This window comes from Ischnura elegans, chromosome 10 (genome assembly GCF_921293095.1).
Source record: "Ischnura elegans chromosome 10, ioIscEleg1.1, whole genome shotgun sequence".
Classification (NCBI taxonomy): Eukaryota; Metazoa; Arthropoda; class Insecta; order Odonata; family Coenagrionidae; genus Ischnura; species Ischnura elegans.
The window spans coordinates 49187397-49207725 of NC_060255.1; the positions used below are offsets into that span (position 1 = coordinate 49187397).

At 35.0% G+C, this 20329-nt stretch overlaps 1 protein-coding gene across 3 annotated transcripts in view; it reads left to right on the top strand.

The window, feature by feature from the left end:
• The window catches only part of LOC124167307 (poly(A) polymerase type 3), a 28793-nt gene extending 10034 nt beyond the window's left edge, over positions 1 to 18759 (top strand). The window contains exons 10-16 of one of the 3 annotated variants that reach the window (XR_006866656.1): positions 3313 to 3486; positions 4448 to 4499; positions 4914 to 5177; positions 7759 to 8073; positions 15221 to 15298; positions 15447 to 16063; positions 18137 to 18759. Coding sequence is in view for 2 of the 3 variants with exons in the window: in XM_046545257.1 (XP_046401213.1) it covers positions 3313 to 3486; positions 4448 to 4499; positions 4914 to 5177; positions 7759 to 8073; positions 8465 to 8650 (991 nt within the window). In the remaining variant the exon portion in view is untranslated. Of the gene's footprint in view, positions 1 to 3312; positions 3487 to 4447; positions 4500 to 4913; positions 5178 to 7758; positions 8074 to 8464; positions 8843 to 15220; positions 15299 to 15446; positions 16064 to 18136 lie in introns of those variants that run through there. The other 2 variants (XM_046545258.1, XM_046545257.1) reach the window with 2 other exon arrangements.
• Positions 18760 to 20329: the final 1570 nt, after the last annotated feature.

Genomic DNA, 20329 nt, shown 5'->3' on the forward strand with positions numbered 1-20329 from the left:
AAATTGCTATAAGTTTAATATTCCTCTCCGCTTATTATCACATTTTGATGCACATTTTTATAATTATTTTTTATCACGCGAAATATTCCGTAAAATATGTACAATATAGAAGTCCAGAAAAGTCAGGTTCACAGCGTGGTACAGTAGAGGCACAGTCATCCATCATTCTGGATATGGAGGTGTGATTTTCGACAAAATAACTTCTATTGGAGTTTCCATGTCACTCTGTCATTGTGAGGATACTAATGAAGTAGATTGGTGGTGTATGTTGTGAAGACACCACCCTAGCGATGATATAGTTACATTAAAAATCATGTCAAATTAAAATTTATTTTTGTGGAAAATTGCTCCTTCATATTCTAATATAAACCAATTAAATCCTGTTTAACTAGAATCCTCGGATTTTACTGGCATCATTGTTTTAACCATTTGTTGGATTATCTATCTATCATTTCCGAGAGAGGCCCCCTAGCAATACCCTTTTACCTCTTCCCTAGCGTCGTCTATTATCACTCTTCACTCTGCCTTTAAAACTGCTATTTTGTAATGAAATGAATATCTATGAAGTGGAGGCACCATCACTCAGTGACCAAAGTAAATATGGCTTAGAATATTATCAAGATTAGATTATTAATCTCCTAGATTATCTGTTTGGACTCTTCTCACCATTAGGATGGGTAGTAAGCGGAGGTTTACCGTGATTGAGTGGCCATCCTGCAAGTATTGAGGTGTTCTCCATGGTCTATTTTGTTACTTTTACTCTTATAGGAGAGTGCCTGTATTCTTATCCTTCAGCTATTTTCAGAGCCATATTATCTGAAGAAAGCAAGCCTTTCATCTTGAAGATGCTGACAGCCAACACCTGTAAAATTTTGGTGCCCATGAGGTGCTACACATGGCTGGAAACCTTAGGAAAATTCGTTTGATATTTTCTGTTCTTCGTATATTTCTTATAGTCCTTTTTTATTATTTTTCTCTTGACCATATTTGAAGTAGTACAGCCTTGATTAAGTTATTACATATAATTAGAAATGAGCCAAGAAGTTAATTTTTTCACCAGTTCTTGAGGTATGATACCTAAGTTCCTGTGTTTGTTGATCAGCATTGCGCATTTTGGGTGTACGTTGAGATTCACAAAAAAATTTCTGTTGAAAGGTACTTCACTTGTTAGATATTTTGCTCTCTTTATCTGTGACTTGTCAGTAAGTGGAGCAGGGTTTGAGAATTAATTTAGAACATGGGCTCTGTCTAGATTGCTAACTTAAGTGACTCAACCAGAACTACTATTTCTTATTAGCTGGTCATTCCCTCACATTTTTTTAGATTGTTGTATAATATTGTACTGAGGGGGATGATCTTCTAAGTTTTCGCTTATAAGTTGAGACCTAGGACCATGAATGGCTGTTGGGAAGTGCCTGCAAAGTAATGTGAAAAAATGTGAAAGTGTGAGCAGTCATTATTACATAAGGGTGCAGCAATTACCCAGGTTTGGCACACCTTACACTATTAATCATGTTAACAATAGGTGGATGGGAAAATTGTGAATAATATTTTTGAATATTTTCCTGTAGTGCTGATCTCATCGATCTTATATCTGCTTGGGAGCTCTTCTGAAAGGAGCATAATATTACTTGTTATAGTTGTGAAGAGTCAGTGGTTCTGGGGAAAATTATTATTTTAACATTTTTCCGTAAGCATGATAACCTTGTTTACATGAAGTCACTGTAACACTCATCATAAACTAAAGAATTGTTGATAATGCTTTCTCAGTCAAGATCTGCTGCATTTCAAAAATTGACTGATTTAGTAAGTCAGTTTCTTAACAATTCATATTTCTTTGAACCCATGAACTTCTCGTATGAATTTCTCCCTTGAGTTTCTTTTGGCCAAATGTACTCAAGTTAATGTCTTATTTTTAAGCCAGCAATACTCCCAACACATCCCTATTTCTTGTGGATATACGTTATGATCTGATTTAAATTTGTGTACTTCACAAAAAGTTGACCACTGAAAACATAATGAAAGTAATGCCAAATGAGAGATAAATACGATATATTATATCATGTCTCTCTAAAAGGGTGGTATTTATGGTATTTTATTGTTTAGTACAAGTTTGTCCTTCCTTTTATTTGAAAATGCTTCTTGTTCATGATTAAATTCACTGGCAACATTAATTTGTGGCATGAAATGAAGTGGTCCTTGGTTTCATCATGATTCAGTTTTACTCATGCTGCCTTTTTAATAATTTCTGAAAAACCTAATGTATTTTTGTAGACCCGTAGTTTTTGGGACTTTGATATCCTGATATTTTGTGTTAAGTGTTTGATGCGTAGATGAGTATGGCATGCGTAGGTCACTATTCACCGCATATAGAATTAAGAAAGGACTCCAGGCATAGTTGCAAGCCACTTATTGTGTTTTTTGAAGCATAATATTTGGAGAATGTATGTAATTACATAATTTTTTGGAAGCCAGTTCTAAAAATTTATGTACGATCTGCCTTTTCTCTGGTAAAACTTTCAGTTACAGCCTTGCATTATCTACTGGAATCCATTTTAAGTAATCGATAAAGCAATTTCAGAAATCGTTTTGACCTCTCAGAGCATCTATTGTAATATTTCCAAATTCATTTTAAATATTGCAATGTCTTATTTAACTAATATTAATAACTTCTGCCACACATCATACAAGATATACTGCAAGCCTACTCTTTTGTGTGATTGCCTGTATTAGCACTCAACTAAATTCTTTGTATCTCATTTTCTTCAGATGTCTCTGACAGAAAGGTAGGCTACTTTGTCTTTGTGAGATTATAAATGAGTGTGCATTTGTAACCTGACGAATTTGTCTTAAATTCCTTTTACAATCTGATGACATTGTTAATGACTTTTGTTTTTTTTTATCTGAAATTGGCTGGCATTTTCAAGGTGAGGCTTTTTGTGAAATTGTTACCTACATTTGTTTTGTATCACTTTTTTCACTAATAGTGATTTTTTCACTCATATTTTATGTGGATTTTATTCTTAAAGTTGATTACAACCTTTATACCACTTTTCTATTCAAATGATATAAAATCCAGTTTTTGATCACAGTGATTCCTTTCGCCATACTCCATGAAGAGCTTGGAAAGGTTTAATAGTAGCCCAGCAACTGCGGATGTCAGGACTCAACAAAACTATTGTTATGAATGATGAGTGTTCAGTGACAGCTATGTTGTGCTCTTTGAAATCCCTTTCATAGTTTTTAAGGGGAATGCTATTTTGTGATGATTTCATTTATCAACTCCTCTTCAAAATACTTGTGTCGATACAGGGACTCAAAGCATTGTGCCATGTGGTTTATTGGACTCGTGTTTGCCAAAACAGAGAATCTTAACGTGGATCTCACATTTGACATTCAGTCATTTACAAATTCTGTTCACCGGCAAGCCATCCAAATCAAAATGCTTAAAGATGGGATGAAGATTGAGGCCAGACATGTGAAAAAGTAAGTTTTCTTCCTTTTAAATTTGTTTAAATGCATGCATTGATATTTCAGTGCATTAATGTGTGTCTTCATCTTTGGTCATAATTGGATGAGTTTTGATCAGGAACCAGCATGTAACACATCCCCCATAGGGTACCCTTAGTTCTATTGATATTTTTGCTTAAGGTATTTCATATAGTGTAACTAATGGTATCAACATATCATTAAGATATCAGTGATATGATAAAGATGAATCAATTTAAGATGGGTAGAATTTCTTTTTGAGATGCTCTCTCTTGTTATTGGACTTTGTTGGCACACCTTTCAGCAGTGTTTTTATTTAAATTTTAATCCAAGTTGTGTCATTGCCTATTTGGCTGATGATGCATTTGTTTGTTCTCTTCGAACAGCCATATACATACATTATCGCGTAGTGTGCTTTTCTCAAGATTTTGGTTGTTGCCGAAGAAAGCAGTACAGAGGCTGAAAGGGGGAGGGGTGAAACATGTTTCTATTGTTCTCGTGATCTGGGGTGCCTGAGGCTTGTTGGGGGGGAGGGGAGGTAAATGTTAGAGGGGTGGACTGAGGACTGATATGTGAGGGTTAGTATATTGGGAAATGTGGGATGTAGTTACTATTCTACGGCGCTGAGCTTCTCATGATGGTAGTTCCATCTCTTGACAAAGATTCACAATATGCATCCGTCATGTTTAGCCTTAATTTAATCATCAATGGAAATTATATAGATGTCATGATTTCAGTGTTTTGTTAAAATCACAAGATCCACCTGGATTGGGAAAGTGACTTTGAAGTGCCAAAAGTATCTTATATTATGAAGTTATTGCACGTATGCTTGTGTACCTTGTTACACAGTAAGGACATGTGTAACTTCTGAAACTTCTTATGAGATAATGTGTTATGTTAGTGTGTGGAAGTGGTTCTCAGAGTTTCCAAAAATAAAAGTTTTTCTTTTCATTTATAGGAAACAATTAAGCCAATATTTATCACCCAGTATTCTTAAGAGAGAAAGAAAGGTAAGCTTTAAGTTTTTTTTTAATTTTGAATCAATATCTTTTTAATACTTATATAGAATCTTTTTAATGACTTGTATTGGTTTCCCCCCCTTGGCTTAAATTATATCAATCCCAAGATGTTACTCGCTATCTTAGGAATAATTTTTTCATTCTCTGAATAATTTCATTTAGTGAATTTAATTTGACGTCTTCCATGTCAAAAAAAAACTGTACCTTCATGATGCGAGTTGCTATGATTGGTTTTATTTTGTGAGGAAACCAATGTTGTTATTTCATCTTATGTCTATATTATGTAGTTGGTTATTCATCGTCATGTGCATATTCATTACAAAAGGCCACTTGTGACAGTTTTTTAATTTATCTCTGAATGAATAGAAATGAAATAATCAATTTCCATAATACCTTTTTTTGCAGACGAGTAATGTTCCATCAACGAATGTCACGCCAACTCCAGGCAGCGGCACTCCTCCAGCGGAACGTAAAGCTAAAAGGCTACGAAATGGAGCGAGTCCCTCGCCATCTCCTCCGCCAGCAGATGCCAGTCCGCTTGTGTTATCAAATGCTTCTACGTCTGAAGTTTTGGCAAGCACTGCTGCAAAGAAACGAGCAGCAGATGCTCAAGATGATCCTGTGAACAAAAAGCTTCGTATTAATGAGGACTGCACTTCTGGGCTTCAGGTGAGTTTTATTACTTGAGCAGTTTTCTATTTCTTCGGCTATCTCTATCATTTTCTGCTGCTGTTTTTCAAAGCCTAGACTTGCAGACTCAAGTATAGGGTGTTTTGTGGACTAATTTTTTTATTTCTATTATAGAATAATTTTTATTTTATGTAATGTATACTTAATGTTTTAGAATTTTTTCAGGATTTAATGTAACGAGTCTTCTTCCTCTTACTTTTTCTTAGTCATTAAGTCTTCTTTGACTTTTTTGCCTTTGTTCTTGGCATTCACTTTCCTCCTCAGCTGAATATAAGCCATTTCCCTTTTCATTGAGGACTCTATTATCTTCGTCCAATTTTCTCCCAACCAAACGTCCTGCAATCAATCACTCAGCCCTCAGACAGGGGTAGAGTTGTTACCCAAGGGTATCAGCAGCAGTGTGGTCAATGAGCCCCATAAGCTAAGAAGAGTACTTATGAAGTATTAGAGCATTCAACTTTAGATGGAAATGTGAAAACAAAACCAAGAATGGTGTGGAACACATCCTCGTTCTGCAGTGTACCATGATAATTGCGATGTAAGACCCTTGATGAGTATGAGAAGAAAGATAGATGGGCCACGATTACTCCAGTTGTCTTGCTTGTTCTTTCATTTTACTGCTCAAGTGCTTGTAGGCTTAAAGGGTAATGGAAGGTGCCTAAAGATCCCAGCTAAAGGGCTACCGAAGCCATCCAGTTGATGTTTTTTTCAATGAATGAAACTACAGTGGAACCTTGATCTGTCGTTTTTCAGGGGGGTGGATGAAAAAAACTATGAATGCGGGTAAACGATCAATGCGGGAATGTTTGTCCGGGTTGCCTATGTCCCAGGATCCGCTTGATTTTTGCAAATTATGACATTCATTAATGGATTCAAACGAGATTTCAGCTGATTACAGGAATATTAACACTTCATATTATTGATTCGACTTATCTCTCTTTCTAAAATCCTAAAGGAACAAGCCGCCTTGCTAAAAAATGTTTGCACTCCACTCGGAATTTTCACGGCTATTATGCATTTCTGTCTGATGTAAAAATTCTTATCCATCAAATGTCATTTCAAGTACACGTATTGACGACAGAAATGTGCGTGTTATGCCTCAAACAACTGATTTTGCAGTCACAGTGATTGGTTATGAAATGGATCAAGAAGGCCAAAAATAGTTAATTATTTGAAAAGTTCCTTTCTAGCAATTAAATTTTTAATATGATTGAGGCAATGTGGCGTTAATCGTCAGCGGCACGCCCACCTGATCCTCGGCTTCATCCCACTTCTTGTTTTCACCAGGGATCTCGCTCTACCCCCACCCCTGCCGTCATGTGCTACTGGACATACCGAGGCATTCTGCAATATTCACGTATTTCTAGCCCGGATTCTTTTCTTCATCATCAATTATTTTCAGTCCATCTTTTAAAGTTGTCACTTGTGTCTTCGGAAGGGCCATGGTCCGAAGACGAATAAGAATAAAACTAATGAAAATGAAACCGGGCTCCATTGAACCCACACGGAAAACACTCGCTAGTTTTAAGTCAATCCACCCCGGAAAGTACGGAACCACTCGTACGAGGTGAAGTTCGGCACTAATGCTATCGCGTACGGCGTAGGCAGAGCTTACTGCAGAGGGTGAAGCATGACCATATGACTGCGCAATGAAATTTTTTATCCTATAGAGATGGCAACTTACCCACTCATTTCCAACAATAAGTAGCGAAGCTCAAGATGAGCAGATGAATTCAGATTGCTAGTAGAGAGAAACAAAATATCCTGAGAAGACATCGCTTCGTTAGCAACTCAGACAAGTGAGACTTGTGGCATAACTCGTACATTGTAACCAGACGCCCGTTTTCGAAAAAAAAAACTTATCAACTGCCGTGAAGCTCACTATCAGCTGCGAGGATATCGTTATTCGCCAGAAATCACCATCGTATTTTTCCAAATATTTCCTTGCTTAAAATGCTTAAATAACGTTAGAAATACGTTGTGTTTGGTATCAATCTTTACTGAATTACGTGCACATCACTAATATCTCAATATAATAAAAGTATAATACCAATTGCTGAAATTCATGTTTAGATACCTTTTGGGCTAATTGGTGATTCATGCAGCAGTTGACCTTCACCTTTGAAGCGAGTCGGCTAAAAAAAAGTCAGCGGTCGAGAGAGGGGGAGGCGTGAAAAAGGTTTCTTTTGTTCTCGAGTAACTTGATATTTTCTTTCGAAGCTAAGGTTGTCGTAATGCGATCCCTGCTCGAGCTGGGACCTTTTTTTATTTCGGATGTTAATTAGCAGGCTTAATGTTAATTATCACCTTCACATAATAAAATCTAAATAAAAACTTCGTAATTCCAGTACTTTTGACCCAGCTTTCGGCGTGACGCATCATCATCTGGTGATGACGTGCCATGTCAAAACCTAGGTCGTTCAGTATTATATTTATTTGGAATTACAAAGTTTTTTTACATTTCTTTATGTTAAGGACATTCCATAAAGTCATGCCCAAGACAACAAATTATGTCACCTTCACAGTTGTTTGTACTGATAAATCTTTGTTTCAAATGCAGGCTGAAGATTCTCCCAGCAATTCAATAGTGGTGCATTGCGGGGAAGATTCCAATTCAAGATTCTCATTAGATGACCGAGAACCACCAGGCCTGGATGGAGTGGGTGGCAGCGCCGACGGTGACCAGCCCTCTGAGGAGGGGAAGGGGTCGGTGGCTGAGGAGGAGGAGTCGATAGAGGATGAGGAGGTGGGCTCTCGGGACAGTGTCGTTGGGTCCACAAACAACAATAATCGAAGCCATGGCCCATCACCTGCTCCCCCTGGTCCTTCCTCATCCTCTTCGAGTTCCTCCTCCTCGCCTGCCCTCAACAAGGAGGTATGCATCTTTTCGCAATCCCAGCCATTGCACCTCATATGTTGCGAGTCTGTTGTTTAACCAAGCTTCATTTTATCAAAGTTGCCTCCTACCCCCTGGCCAAAAGTGCTATTGAAATCCATGATTTTCCATTGAGGTCAGTTATTTTCTTGGCCTAGAGTTTTTGGAAAGCAAGTTAAAGTTCCTTTTTTCACGTTTGTTTTAAAAGATGTGTGCTCTCACATTAATTAGGATATAGAATTTTGGCTATTTGTTGCCATGCCTCGTTTTTGTTTAAATATTTTTCCATTTATGTTATCTTTTCCTATGTTAGAAGGGAGTCCTGATGTGGCATCTCTATTTCTTTTATCAGAAAAACATTCTTATAGATAGTGCCCAAACTCTCTTTCAGCATGAAGCCTTATATTTCAAAATACTCATTACCCACCATGTTGCAGTAATTGACTGTTGCAAGTCCTCGGTCTTCTGGATTGCTCTAAATGTTATTTTGCTATATCATGACATTCTGACTGTTATGAGAATTATATACGTCAATGCCGTCGTTAAAGTTTTGTTCAGAATATGTTTGGTCATGTGAAAATCTTATCATTAGAATGGCAATGTTAGCTTTTTTTTCAAAATTAAATAATAATTGTTTGAGAATATGTGGGGGTAGGAGATCTAAATTCTAATTTGCATGGCATGATATCCGGTGGAACATGTAATTAAAATTTCAATTCTTTTATCAACAATTGATGTTTTTGTTTATGAAATAAACAATTTCAATGCCTCCTGCCTTTTATTTTATGTTAATGAATTCTCTTCATTGTCTAGCCTGCTTATTTGGTGTGTATTCAATGGAAGGGTATCTGTTGGTCAAACTTAAAGTTTGTCAGCTACTGTACAGTCCTTGGGTTAATAGGAGTAGGTTGCTGCTATTATGCGTAAGAAAATTTTACAGGAAGATTATTGGTTTTAAAATTGTTAAATGACATTTTTTCACCGCGAAATAGAAAATGCTTCATTGGGCTTCAAATTTCCTATGGTGATGTGTATTTATTTAAAGTCTCTGCTTCCAAAGAATCTGTATAAATCAAATTGAATGCTCATAGAGGGGCACTTTTTTATGCAGTGACGTATTCTAATCCGACTTTATTCATTATAAAAAATATGGGAGTTCGCAAATTGTCATGATGCGGTACCATAATATTTTCCTTTCAATTCTTCTGTAAAAAGGAATGATGATGATGGATTTATGGCCATTATTTTTGCACTTTGATGTGCTGCCTTGAAACTTGTAAGTATTCTGAAATTCATCTACAGTTTTTTAGGTCATATGGTGTGGTCATTAAAGTTTGACTTTTATTCAGGTTTTATGTTGCAAACAGGTAAGTTTTTAATGTTTTTGCTAACAAATGAGATTTTCAATTTTATGCTTTGTATATCAGTTCTTTCTAATTTAAATAAGTTATGGATTATAACATAATGGATTATTATTGTCAGGATTATTAACATTGCCGTTAGGGCAACCATCTTAATTTTGATCTTGTATTGATAGTTACACGGAAATAAAGATTTGATTAAAACTGTCATACTGGTTTGTTAGGGAGTATTTTTGTTAAATATACTTCAACTTTGATGTAAATTATTAAGCACTTGATTTATTTTACCAAAGGCTCTTGATATATTTCATCAAACATTTTGATATTTCATAATTTGGTCAATTGTACAAAAGAGTTTGGTAAAAATAACTGCATTAATTCAATACGATTCAAAGTTTGGTAACTTTTATCGAATTATGATTAATTTTACGAAGGTGCTTGCTTGTTTGGTAAAAATTATCAAACTCTGCATTGTCATGCAAATTTGGTTTGATAGCATTTACTAAGTGTTTCGTAAAGTATCGAATGGTCTGTTGTTCCTCTTTTGTTTATACCAATACACATTTGTAGTTGAAAGATTCTTAAGCAGGCCTTACATAAAAGATAGGTTGGTTGAAATGATTTTGTTTTCATTATTTGTGATGGCGATATAATTTTGTTTACATTCATTTTTCTGTTTGTTTCTCCTTTAAATTGCAATTTTATCCGCAAGCTGGTGCATCAAAGACAATGATTGAATAGTGTATTATCATGGATATTATTGTCTAATTACTTTATGTCTGCGGGTGAGCTTTCATGAGAGCCCGGACACTCTCGGATGGCTTCGCTGATAGGGGAGGGGTTGTACTGAGAGAGAGAGAGGAGGAGCAAACATAACGTTGCCAAATGTACATAGTCGCCCTACTTTGTCACTAAAAACGTGCGAGTCAGAAGCCCATGGCATTGTCAGCTACCGTGCTGAATGAGGCACCATTGGTGTAAGGCATACTTAATCGCATGCAAGGAGAACACATGAGGTTTGGCAACACTGCTCCACAAGCAGATTCACGATGTTCACTCGGCGGAGGTCTGAGAGCGACTCACTGAGGCCACGCCTACTTTTTGCAGCTTGGCAAAGGCAAAGTCACGTGTTGAGAAACTTTCCTTCCCCTCATCTCCACTTGCTTTGGCCACACCAGCTTATCCGCAGAGATAAAATGAACAGAGTATAAAGCTGTAAGGAGATGTTTGTGTTTTTCGACTCATTAAAACTTTAATTTGAGGTATTCGCGATCATGTTTAATAACATGTGATAAAAGTCATCATACTAGATCCAATCCATGCTAAGGATATCACCCAGCACGTTAAAGTCATCCTTACATCGATGTAAAAAGCTTGCGAATAAATTTTTCTTGCGCATCTGCACTAGATATTGATGAGGAGTACCTACGTAATGCAATTGTGTGCATCAAGTATTCCTCTTAAGCTTACAAAGGGAAACTGTAGTCACACCTTATTCACATTTCAAAACAGAGGTTGATTATTTTCAATAATAGTATATTACGACATTTGTGTGAGCACTTATTATGAAAACCAATTTAGCCTAGTTGTCAGAGTCCGTTTCTACCATGCGAGGGCACGTTCAATGCTTCAAGCAGGCATATTTTCTTTCCACTTTGTTTGTATTTCTTTTGCATAAACGTACGTTATACACTTAATTTTATGATTTTTAATCAGAACAATGCTTTTCTGGGTGGAAAATCTTTGATATGTGCTCGCTACGTTGGTTTTATTATACTTTTGATTTTGATAGTTTTTATCAAACTGCTGTGGCCAATTGTTACTGAATTTGTCAATGTGCCATATGAACCGAAAAATTTGATAAATTTCATCAGAATTCGATAGTTCTAACTAAACTTTTTTCCGTGTAGTTTATAAGTATCCGTAAATTCTTTTAATACTATAAAAATTTTGTTATTCTTCAAAAAACTATTTTTAGTGAGAAAGAAATTAGAAAATATGTAGGTGATATATTATAGACCATCAAAGGGTGCTGAAAAAATTGCAAATTTTGGAATGACAATGAAATAGGAATCATTTTTGTAGCCACTGTCTATTGTTCTTGTTAGTAGGAATCAAGATTCTATGCTTAAAACAGTTAAGATAGGTAGAATCACCTAGGAGATTACCCTTTACCAGGAAGATCTGCCTAGAGAAGCTGTGCCAACTCTTCTGCTGTACCCAGTATTTACTAGTTCCAATTCCAATGCATTCTATCATTGTGCTACTGTATTTTTTTGCTTGTTGGTCACCCCTATTTTTAAAAATAATTATTTGCTCACTCTATGTGGAAAATTTTTCCCTGCTTTCATTTTGAAAAATTATTATACAATTTATCCCACTCCTGTGATGTATAGGTTATCTAAACATTTTGATTGCAAGAGATTAATAGATGGATAGATTGGTCAGCGTGAATGATATTATTGAGTTTGAGGTGTGGATTGTGTTGGAGATAAGTATTCATGTATTTTTTTTATCATGGTGGTTGAGGTCTTTCATGGAGACCTCATTGGATTGATTTTAAGGGAAATATTTTCTGGAACTTGTGAGTGGCTTCAGGGAAAGTGACCCAGTTATATCTTCCGTGGGCTTCTGTTTTGCAATAAAAATAGATATCTTAATTGACTTATCAGAAAACAGGCTGCATTAAAAGTGCCAATGCCTTGTGGGTTATATCTTATCATGACATATTGATTCATGAAGCTATTAAACATTTTTTCTCAAACTGGTTTTATTAGCATTGCAATAGAAGAAGAATTTTCGGGAATGAGTCGTAAACTGACATCCATAGTTATTAAGGCATGTAGTACTTAACCTTTTTGCCATGGTGTTCCTTATACAGTCTGTCAGCTGCATAAGATTTGTATAAAGTGTTGTAATGTAGTTTAATTTTATTATGATTAAAGGTCTGTGGTGAATGAAGCCAATACACTTTTAGGAGTTCTCAAAAGCTCCAAAATCCAAGTTAACTTGATTTTAGTTCACTTAATGACAAAGGACAAGGGTCTCATATGAAAATTTACATACTGTATCCAATGGAGGAGACATCTAACAGTCATCATCACATCAATGACTTCGATAATATGGGTACTATATGGAATTTGATGCCCATTTTTCTAAGTCAGCGATGACTGCTGTTTTCTTCTCTGTTAGAGTTGGTTCATTACTCGTCATATGAGGTATTTGTTCTTTGTCATCAAGTTAACTAAAAATCAAGTTGATTATTAGAGCTTTCAAGGATGTCCTTAGTGTATTCTTTTCTTCCAAGTTTTGAAATTCGTGTTGTCAATTATCCTTATCATACTCTTTATCGTCTTGTGAGGCCATCCTTTTTAACACATTCAATGCGGGCCCGATTTTCATGAACGTCATCAGAATCGGCCGATAAAATAAGAAAGAAAAATAGAATGGTTTTCGTGCCATAACTTCCGTTCAAATACTGCTATTTACAAACAGCGCACATGGGTCGAAAGAGGGAAGCTTGCTGAAGGCCATGCACATAATTGGAAGACTCGGAAGTGGATATTAGTCATGTATGGAGGTGGAGAAAGGCCCCCGTCCGACCAGCTATTTCGGCTTGGACGGACCACGTCACGCTGAATGTGTTAAAGGAAATCAACTTGTAGAGACTGTTATAATTTTACACCAATCATGGTGTGTCATAATCACAGAGACCTGAATTCAGTCAAACAATCATGCTAAATTTGCTGTACAATAATTTATACATTGATGCAGGAAAACAAGCCACAATCACAAATCATAAATACCGTGGTAGATAATTAAACCATGTTTGCCAATTTTTCTTAATTGGGAGTTTTACTACTTGTTATTGGCTGGATTTTAGATGGTAACTGTGAACATTATTGCTAGTGATAATCTTATTTCTGACTCATAATGTTTTGTCCAAAAATATTATGACCTGTCAGTGATGCATGAGTTACTGTTTGGTTAAACCGAATATTATTTGGTGTGTGTTGAAAACGATTCATATTTCCTATTTGGTTACCTCATTCTAGCAGTGTAAGCCAGATATAAAGAAAAGTATATTAAGAATCAGTCATCACCCCTTAATTCCAAATTTCTTGTTTTCTTCATGATATGTGTGACTCATTTCTTATTTTGGGAATTTCTTTTCTGTTGGCAATGAGTTCTGCTAAATAGCCATGCACGCACCCTTACTAGCAAACTTCTCATAATTTGACCCTCAAATCATATATTTTGATTACTTATTCTGATAACAGATAAAGCAGGTTTACAGAGTACGAAACTATCAATTTTACCAATCCCCCCTGCCTATCCTTAAAAACTAAGTGTTCTCTTCAAACCTCTGCCTTGCTTACCAGACGTCCTTTGGTCCATTATTGTTTTTATTCTTCCTGCAGTACATGCTCTAACCATGTCCTGTGCCTCCTCTTTCATTTCATCAATTTACCTCGCATGTTATATTTTCATTATTGGTGAATTACAACGAAATGTGAAAAAAAAACCCTTGAGTCTGGATTCAAGCACCTAGTAGCATGAAGTTTGGTAAAATTGCCATGATTTAAAGAGCCTGCATATTGGTCTGCTCAGTGGCCCAAATAGCCTAAGTTCTGTGGTTTAATTCACATTTTTAGGCTATTTCTTCACTTTGCAATTAACTTGAATTTTATATAGCCTCCGTACTACTTCCTCATTCATTTTCCTGTTTTTTCTCAGTTCTTTTTGGTTCCCATACACCTACAGTTCATCTCTAGCAGCGCCTGCCTCTTTTCATCCTCCTTGTCCTCATTTTGGCCACCCACAGCATAATGCTTCATGTCAAGCAATTCGCTGGCCTTTTTGTCGTACTCCTGCAAAACAACACTCATCAACTTCTCCTCATTCATCTACACCTCCTTTTCCAGTGGTATCTTCCTAATGGTCTTCTTTGCTTGTTTTCCTCAGCCAAACAATGCTGTGCCTAATGAAGTGCCATTGCTTTTAGGATATACTCTGCCTGACTGTGATTTCTGCCCTGATTATGAATTATGGTAGTATTCACATTGTGAAGAGCCCAATGGAGCAAATAACATTTCAATGTATTTTTATGCACTTGAGCGTATTTGTCCCATTGTGTGGGTACCCACATAAACATTTTTTTGCGACTTTGTGTAACCAATAAGTTACGTTGCTGCATTGATTTGACAAGATTCTTACTGACAATTTAGTGATGGTGACGTTATCTTATTAAACTTCTATTTAATGCATTGTCCATATGAAAACTCTTGTTTCCCTTCATTTTAAGGGAAAGAATGAAAGCTTATAATGAATCAATACCAAAGTTGACTTAGTTGTGTCATAAATAAAATAACAGCTTGAGGTCAATATCATTTTCTTGAAACTAACATAGTTGCGGTATAGAACATTGCTAATCAAAAGCAGTAATTTCTCTGTGAAGACTTCATCAACCACTTCTTCTCATTTCTTATTTGGCATAAATACCTGAATTCCTATGTCAGTGCAATTATATTCTTGTCTCTTCTTCAATTTCATTTTCATGCTGTTATCTATCACTTTTCTAAAATAGTACTTTTCTAATTTTGGTTTCATGCAATACATCTCCTATGGTTGAAGGATCTCATATGATACTTAGTATTTAATTATGTGATACAACGTGTGGTATATATTTAATAATTTGTAAATTTATTTAATATTGGGCCTTTCCCCTAGCAAATATGATATGTCAATTTAATCCAGCTAATTTTTTTTATTTTTCTCTCAAATAGGAATCAAGAGGTACTTTGCACGAAGAATATGTCTGTACATGAGGGGCTCTTTAGTTTGGAGAAATTGAGAGTTAATTGGTAAGTTCCTAGGTACCATAGTACCTTGTTTCCAAAAGAATTGCAAGTTGTTTTATTTAATGTATTCTTCATGTGCTTGCAACATCCTGGTGCTGATACAGCTTTTTTTATGGATCAAAAAGTAATGTGTTGGCATTGAACATTTCAGGGAAGTCCTTAAAGTGAGCAGCATGTTAGACTATCTCACCATTAATCCGGTCGTAGAAGGTGGGGAAATCTCAGCTGCTGGAGGAGCTGTTAGAAATCTATGATTTAATGTGGATATAGTCATACATGCTTTTCAAGGGATTCCACTTCTGAAATTATAGTTATTATGTTTACTTCAATGAGTTAACTGTGAGAACTTCCTGTGTGAATTTGTGCTGATGAGATTCTTTTCATGAAGGCTCTGAAGAAGTGATGGCAACTCTTTTGGCTTACCATCTGAACAAAATTCTAGTCCCATCACCTATTTTTACGTGTCTCTCTTGCCTTCACTGAAGTAATCCATGCTCTTCACTGTGAATTGTTGTGAAGTCGTAGCACAAATGTCTAATTGTACATATGTACTATATTATTGGTATAGCAAGGGGTGTATCTCAACTATCATGCAGATTTCTGCATATAAGAAACAATTTGATCACTTAAATTAGTTGCAACAGTGCAATACATGCAAATGTGATTATTGGAAGAATAGCGTTGATTTTGGCCGGGGACCAGCAGTCCAATTGTTTTCAGTGTGCCTGTATTCACCTCCCCAAGGAACTTATCGTGAGTGTAGGGAAGGTAAGATTTGTATGTATAAAGGTGACCTAAAAGCCAAGTATTAGATGTAGAATTAAAACGTTTTACTCTCTGGTGAGTGTCTTATTACTCCCATTGTTTTTTAAATCTCTATGTAACAGTGATTACTCTATATATTATCTCTTGATGTCATTTGTTTCCACTAATTTTTTTAGTTGAGAAATGAAAGAGACTGGGGAATGACTAATCCATAGTGAAAAATCCCTTCATGAGCTACAATCTGTCGAACTTTTAATAGCTCGGTTTTAGTTAGTATTATCCTTTCAGTTGTATACTTGCTTTTAGTTCAATTATTTGTTATTATTGTCATGGCATCACTCAGTTCCTTTTTGGCATAAATATTGTAAATTAATTTTAAGAACCAGAGCTTAAATCGAACTATTTGCTGTGAAATTTTATACTTTTTAAAAATATTTTGGTTTATTAAATATTTGTATCAACTGGCAAGGATAACAATAGGAAACTTAACCACATTTTGCTGATTCTGTATATACAAAGATGTAATTATGTTTAAATCATGTTCTTGGAAACATTGCTGAAAAGCAGCCTTTTTGATTCTTTTATTGGTCCATATAATTTTCCATGTTAGGTTAGCTTCCATATTAAATTTATGTCACTGTGAGGGTAAATTCTTAAACCCTTGAGCTTTATAGCTGATGGACAATTTTGAACTAAAATATTTTACATTTGATCTTGTCCAAGTGTGAGTGTGGGGATGTAGCTCCATCTACTTAACTATGTATGAAGCATAATTTATTTAAAGAAATTTGTGATGCGATAAATTTTAGGCATCCATAATTCTTTAGTTCATATTTTATGAAATTGTGTTCATGCCAATACTGCCTTAAAGTGAAGTAGTATACAGTGATGATTTCTGTGACATAACAACATTGTGAAAATGGTTATATTTTCCACCTAATTGTTACTTGGCTATGATTTTTCTGGAGTTAGTGTTGAATTTTCTGGTGATTTCTACATTTTTCATGTGGCTATTCAGTTTTATGGTCTTTGATTTTGTAAGGCCTTCATATGAAAAGGGAAGTTTTTTTCTTTGTGATAACGTAGTGCAAATGGTCAGTCAGTATATATCAGTTATGAAGTCTTCTTTTATTTGTGATATTAGTCTAAATTGGAAATCGGTATATATCAGTTTTTGGCAGTTGTTTTCAAGCAATTTTTGTACTTCCTTAATTAAGCTTAATCATTCACCTATGGTTTTGTTATCAATGCACTTCACTTCTTATAGCCAGTTATTTTTTTCTGCTAAAGGAAAAATAATTTTTATCTTTCTTGTATATAGCAATCTTTTATGTTTTAAGTACATTGGTGTTTCTTTGCCTGTGGTAAATCATTAATTCAGTTTCTCTAACTCTTACGTTCCTTTTTAAATATTGGGTTTTTATGGATACTATTTTCCTTATTTAAGTGTTTAAATGTCTCTCTTTTATGCATTCAATAGGTAATGCTTTATTATGTAATAATGCTAGAGTTAATTCAAATTAATTGCCAATGTAAAATTTCATTTTACTAGGATGATGATATGTGAAAATAAAATATAAATGCACTTTTCCGTGGTTAACATAATTGTGGAAAAGTGTAAATGTATTTTATTTAAATATGTCAAATATTTACTATGCCTCACCTGAATCGGTTGAATTTATTTGATAATGAAACAAAAGTAATGAAAAAACTGTCTTTGTCTGTCTTTGCCAGGGTTAAAATTAAATGCATTCTTCAGTTAGAGTATTTGGTGCTTACAAACTCAATGGTGCTTCAGCTGTTCTGGCTATCATAAGTAATAATTGAATTATTATAGGATAGTGATCTCATGCTTAAGTTTTGTTGGACATAATGTTTTTCATCATTAATTTTAATATTGTATATTCTCTGTTTGAGATATGAGTTTTTCCACTGAGATATGTACCCCTTTGGTGATTTGAGGTTAGAAATCGATTTCTAAGAAACATTTTAATGAAAATTTTGTGTAGGGACTCACTTAGAATATTGATTATTTCCAATAGATTAATATGTGTGGTTTTTTTTTCTTTTCGACAGGGTGCTGAGTGTACTGTCACATATGGTTGGCGAAAGAGGCATCTCCGCTCAGTGTTGTTTTTTATTATTTTGAATTCCAATGTCATTTTAATCACAGTTAGCTGGGACCATTTTTAACGATAGTTTACTGTGCTTGAAATGAGGATTTTTTTCAAGGATGAAATATACTTTCTGAGTGTTACAATTTCATGCTGGAATAATGAAGTTGTGTGTAAAGTTTAATTTATGTTTTAAGTATATGTGGCTCTTCAGTGAATGCCTACCCTTGCGGTTTGGGGAAGTCCTAACTGGTAAGTATGTATATAGGAGTGTTAGTATGTTTGTAAATGATGCCATCATCGAAAGCATTTGTATGTTGTGCTTCACATCTCGTATAATTGTTGTGAGCTATCCTATGAGTGAGTTAATCGTAAGAATTGAAGCAAAGAAAACTGTCAATAGGAAGAAGACAAATGAATTCTTAAAAATAAGATTTTGTGCTTGGTGTTTGGTTTGGTAAGTGAATATATCATCATTAAGAATGTTTCAAAATATTGATAATAAATGTTTGTATATTTAATTGCTTTTAATACTTGGAAGTAGTTATGTATTAATTTGAAGTCATAATAAATATATCCACTTACTCCTGGTGTTTTCATTTCAAAGTACCACCAAAGTTATCTCTCTTATGCTCCAGTGTACATATTGCGTCAAAACATGTACCTTATGGGTCATTAAATATTCATTTAATATTTTAATTTCAACAGTAATGCTTCAGGGCATGAAAGAATATGACTGGAAAAGCTCTCATTTTTACTGCAAGAAGTGAGGACTTATGCTAACTATAAGGTATTCACTATTAAGGGTGGAAAACTGAGTCAAACCAATATGTACTTCACTTATGATGGCTAATTAGAGACTTTGAGAAAATACCAAAATAACTGACTTACGTGTCAAAGAACCAGTCATCTTAAAAAAATCTTGATAGACTTGTTACAGAGGAAGATGTGTTGAATTTTTTGTAAAAGGTCACTCATCTCTAAAGGAATGATTTATTATCTTTCTTGAAAGAGAAGAGGATTAAATTTTTTTGGTACATGCATGTATGATTAGGAATGGAGTTGTTTCCTTACATGCCATCTTATGACATGAATCCATTAATTCTTCTTTTACATGGGACATTGGGAGTATTCATGTTCAATTTAAAGACTTATGTTTGGGTGATGCGTCACAATTTCTTTTGGTGTTACTTATAGAAATTTGCTTCTTTACAATGCGCTGCATTTAATAATTGATGTACATAATCTTGCCGCAAGGTGTTTTCTGTCAAGGTGATGTATGTTTCCTTTTATCAGTTGCTCTGCTATGTAGTTTTATGAATGCACTGCATGTTCCAAACGACTTAGTTAAACATTAGTTGTTGAATGGGAATGTTATTATTTTCGCTCTTGATTCTTTTCCATCAGGGTCTTGCCTATTTTTACCCTCTCTTCTTGTTGATGGATGTGAATGGACAAGGTTGTAGTCCGAAGAAACTTGCAGACTCTTTATAGAGGGCGGATAGAAATCTGTTAGAAAAAAAGAGTGTGACAGGAGATACCATGGAGAATATGGTATGTACTCAATCTATTGTGAGAAGGTAGAAAATATGTGTTAACCAATATCTAATTTGTTTTTTATTGTCTGCAATGCACAGTCCAGCTGGTCCAAATAAGAGAAAAGATACGTTTGTCGATTAGGTTAGCCGATTGTCACAGTGGACAGATAGTTTTACAAGTTAGCTATGACTTCGATGTGGAGAGGATAGAATAATTCTCTCATATACCCCATCTCCAAGCATGTAGTTTGCCACCAGCATTTTGTGGTATAATTCCACTATCAAATTCATTGATCTTGAAGATGCTTTTGGAACTAGTTTAATGATACCTTAAAACTTCTAGGGAAGGTATTAGATAATTATTTTTTTTTAATCTCTTAATGTTTTGTGTGTTACTGTATTGACTTTTCTTTCTTATGCCTTTCATTATTTTTAGTCATTTCGCAATACTAAAAGCTTGATGAAGAGCATTGATCACCATGATGTTGTATGACATATTTCATGTGATCCCAATGGTATTTTTTTATCAGCTGTATAATATTGGTTCATGAGCATAGGAATTTCATTGCAAAAAATTGAAAGTGAATTTAAATTTTTTTAAGTGCAGCAGTCACAAT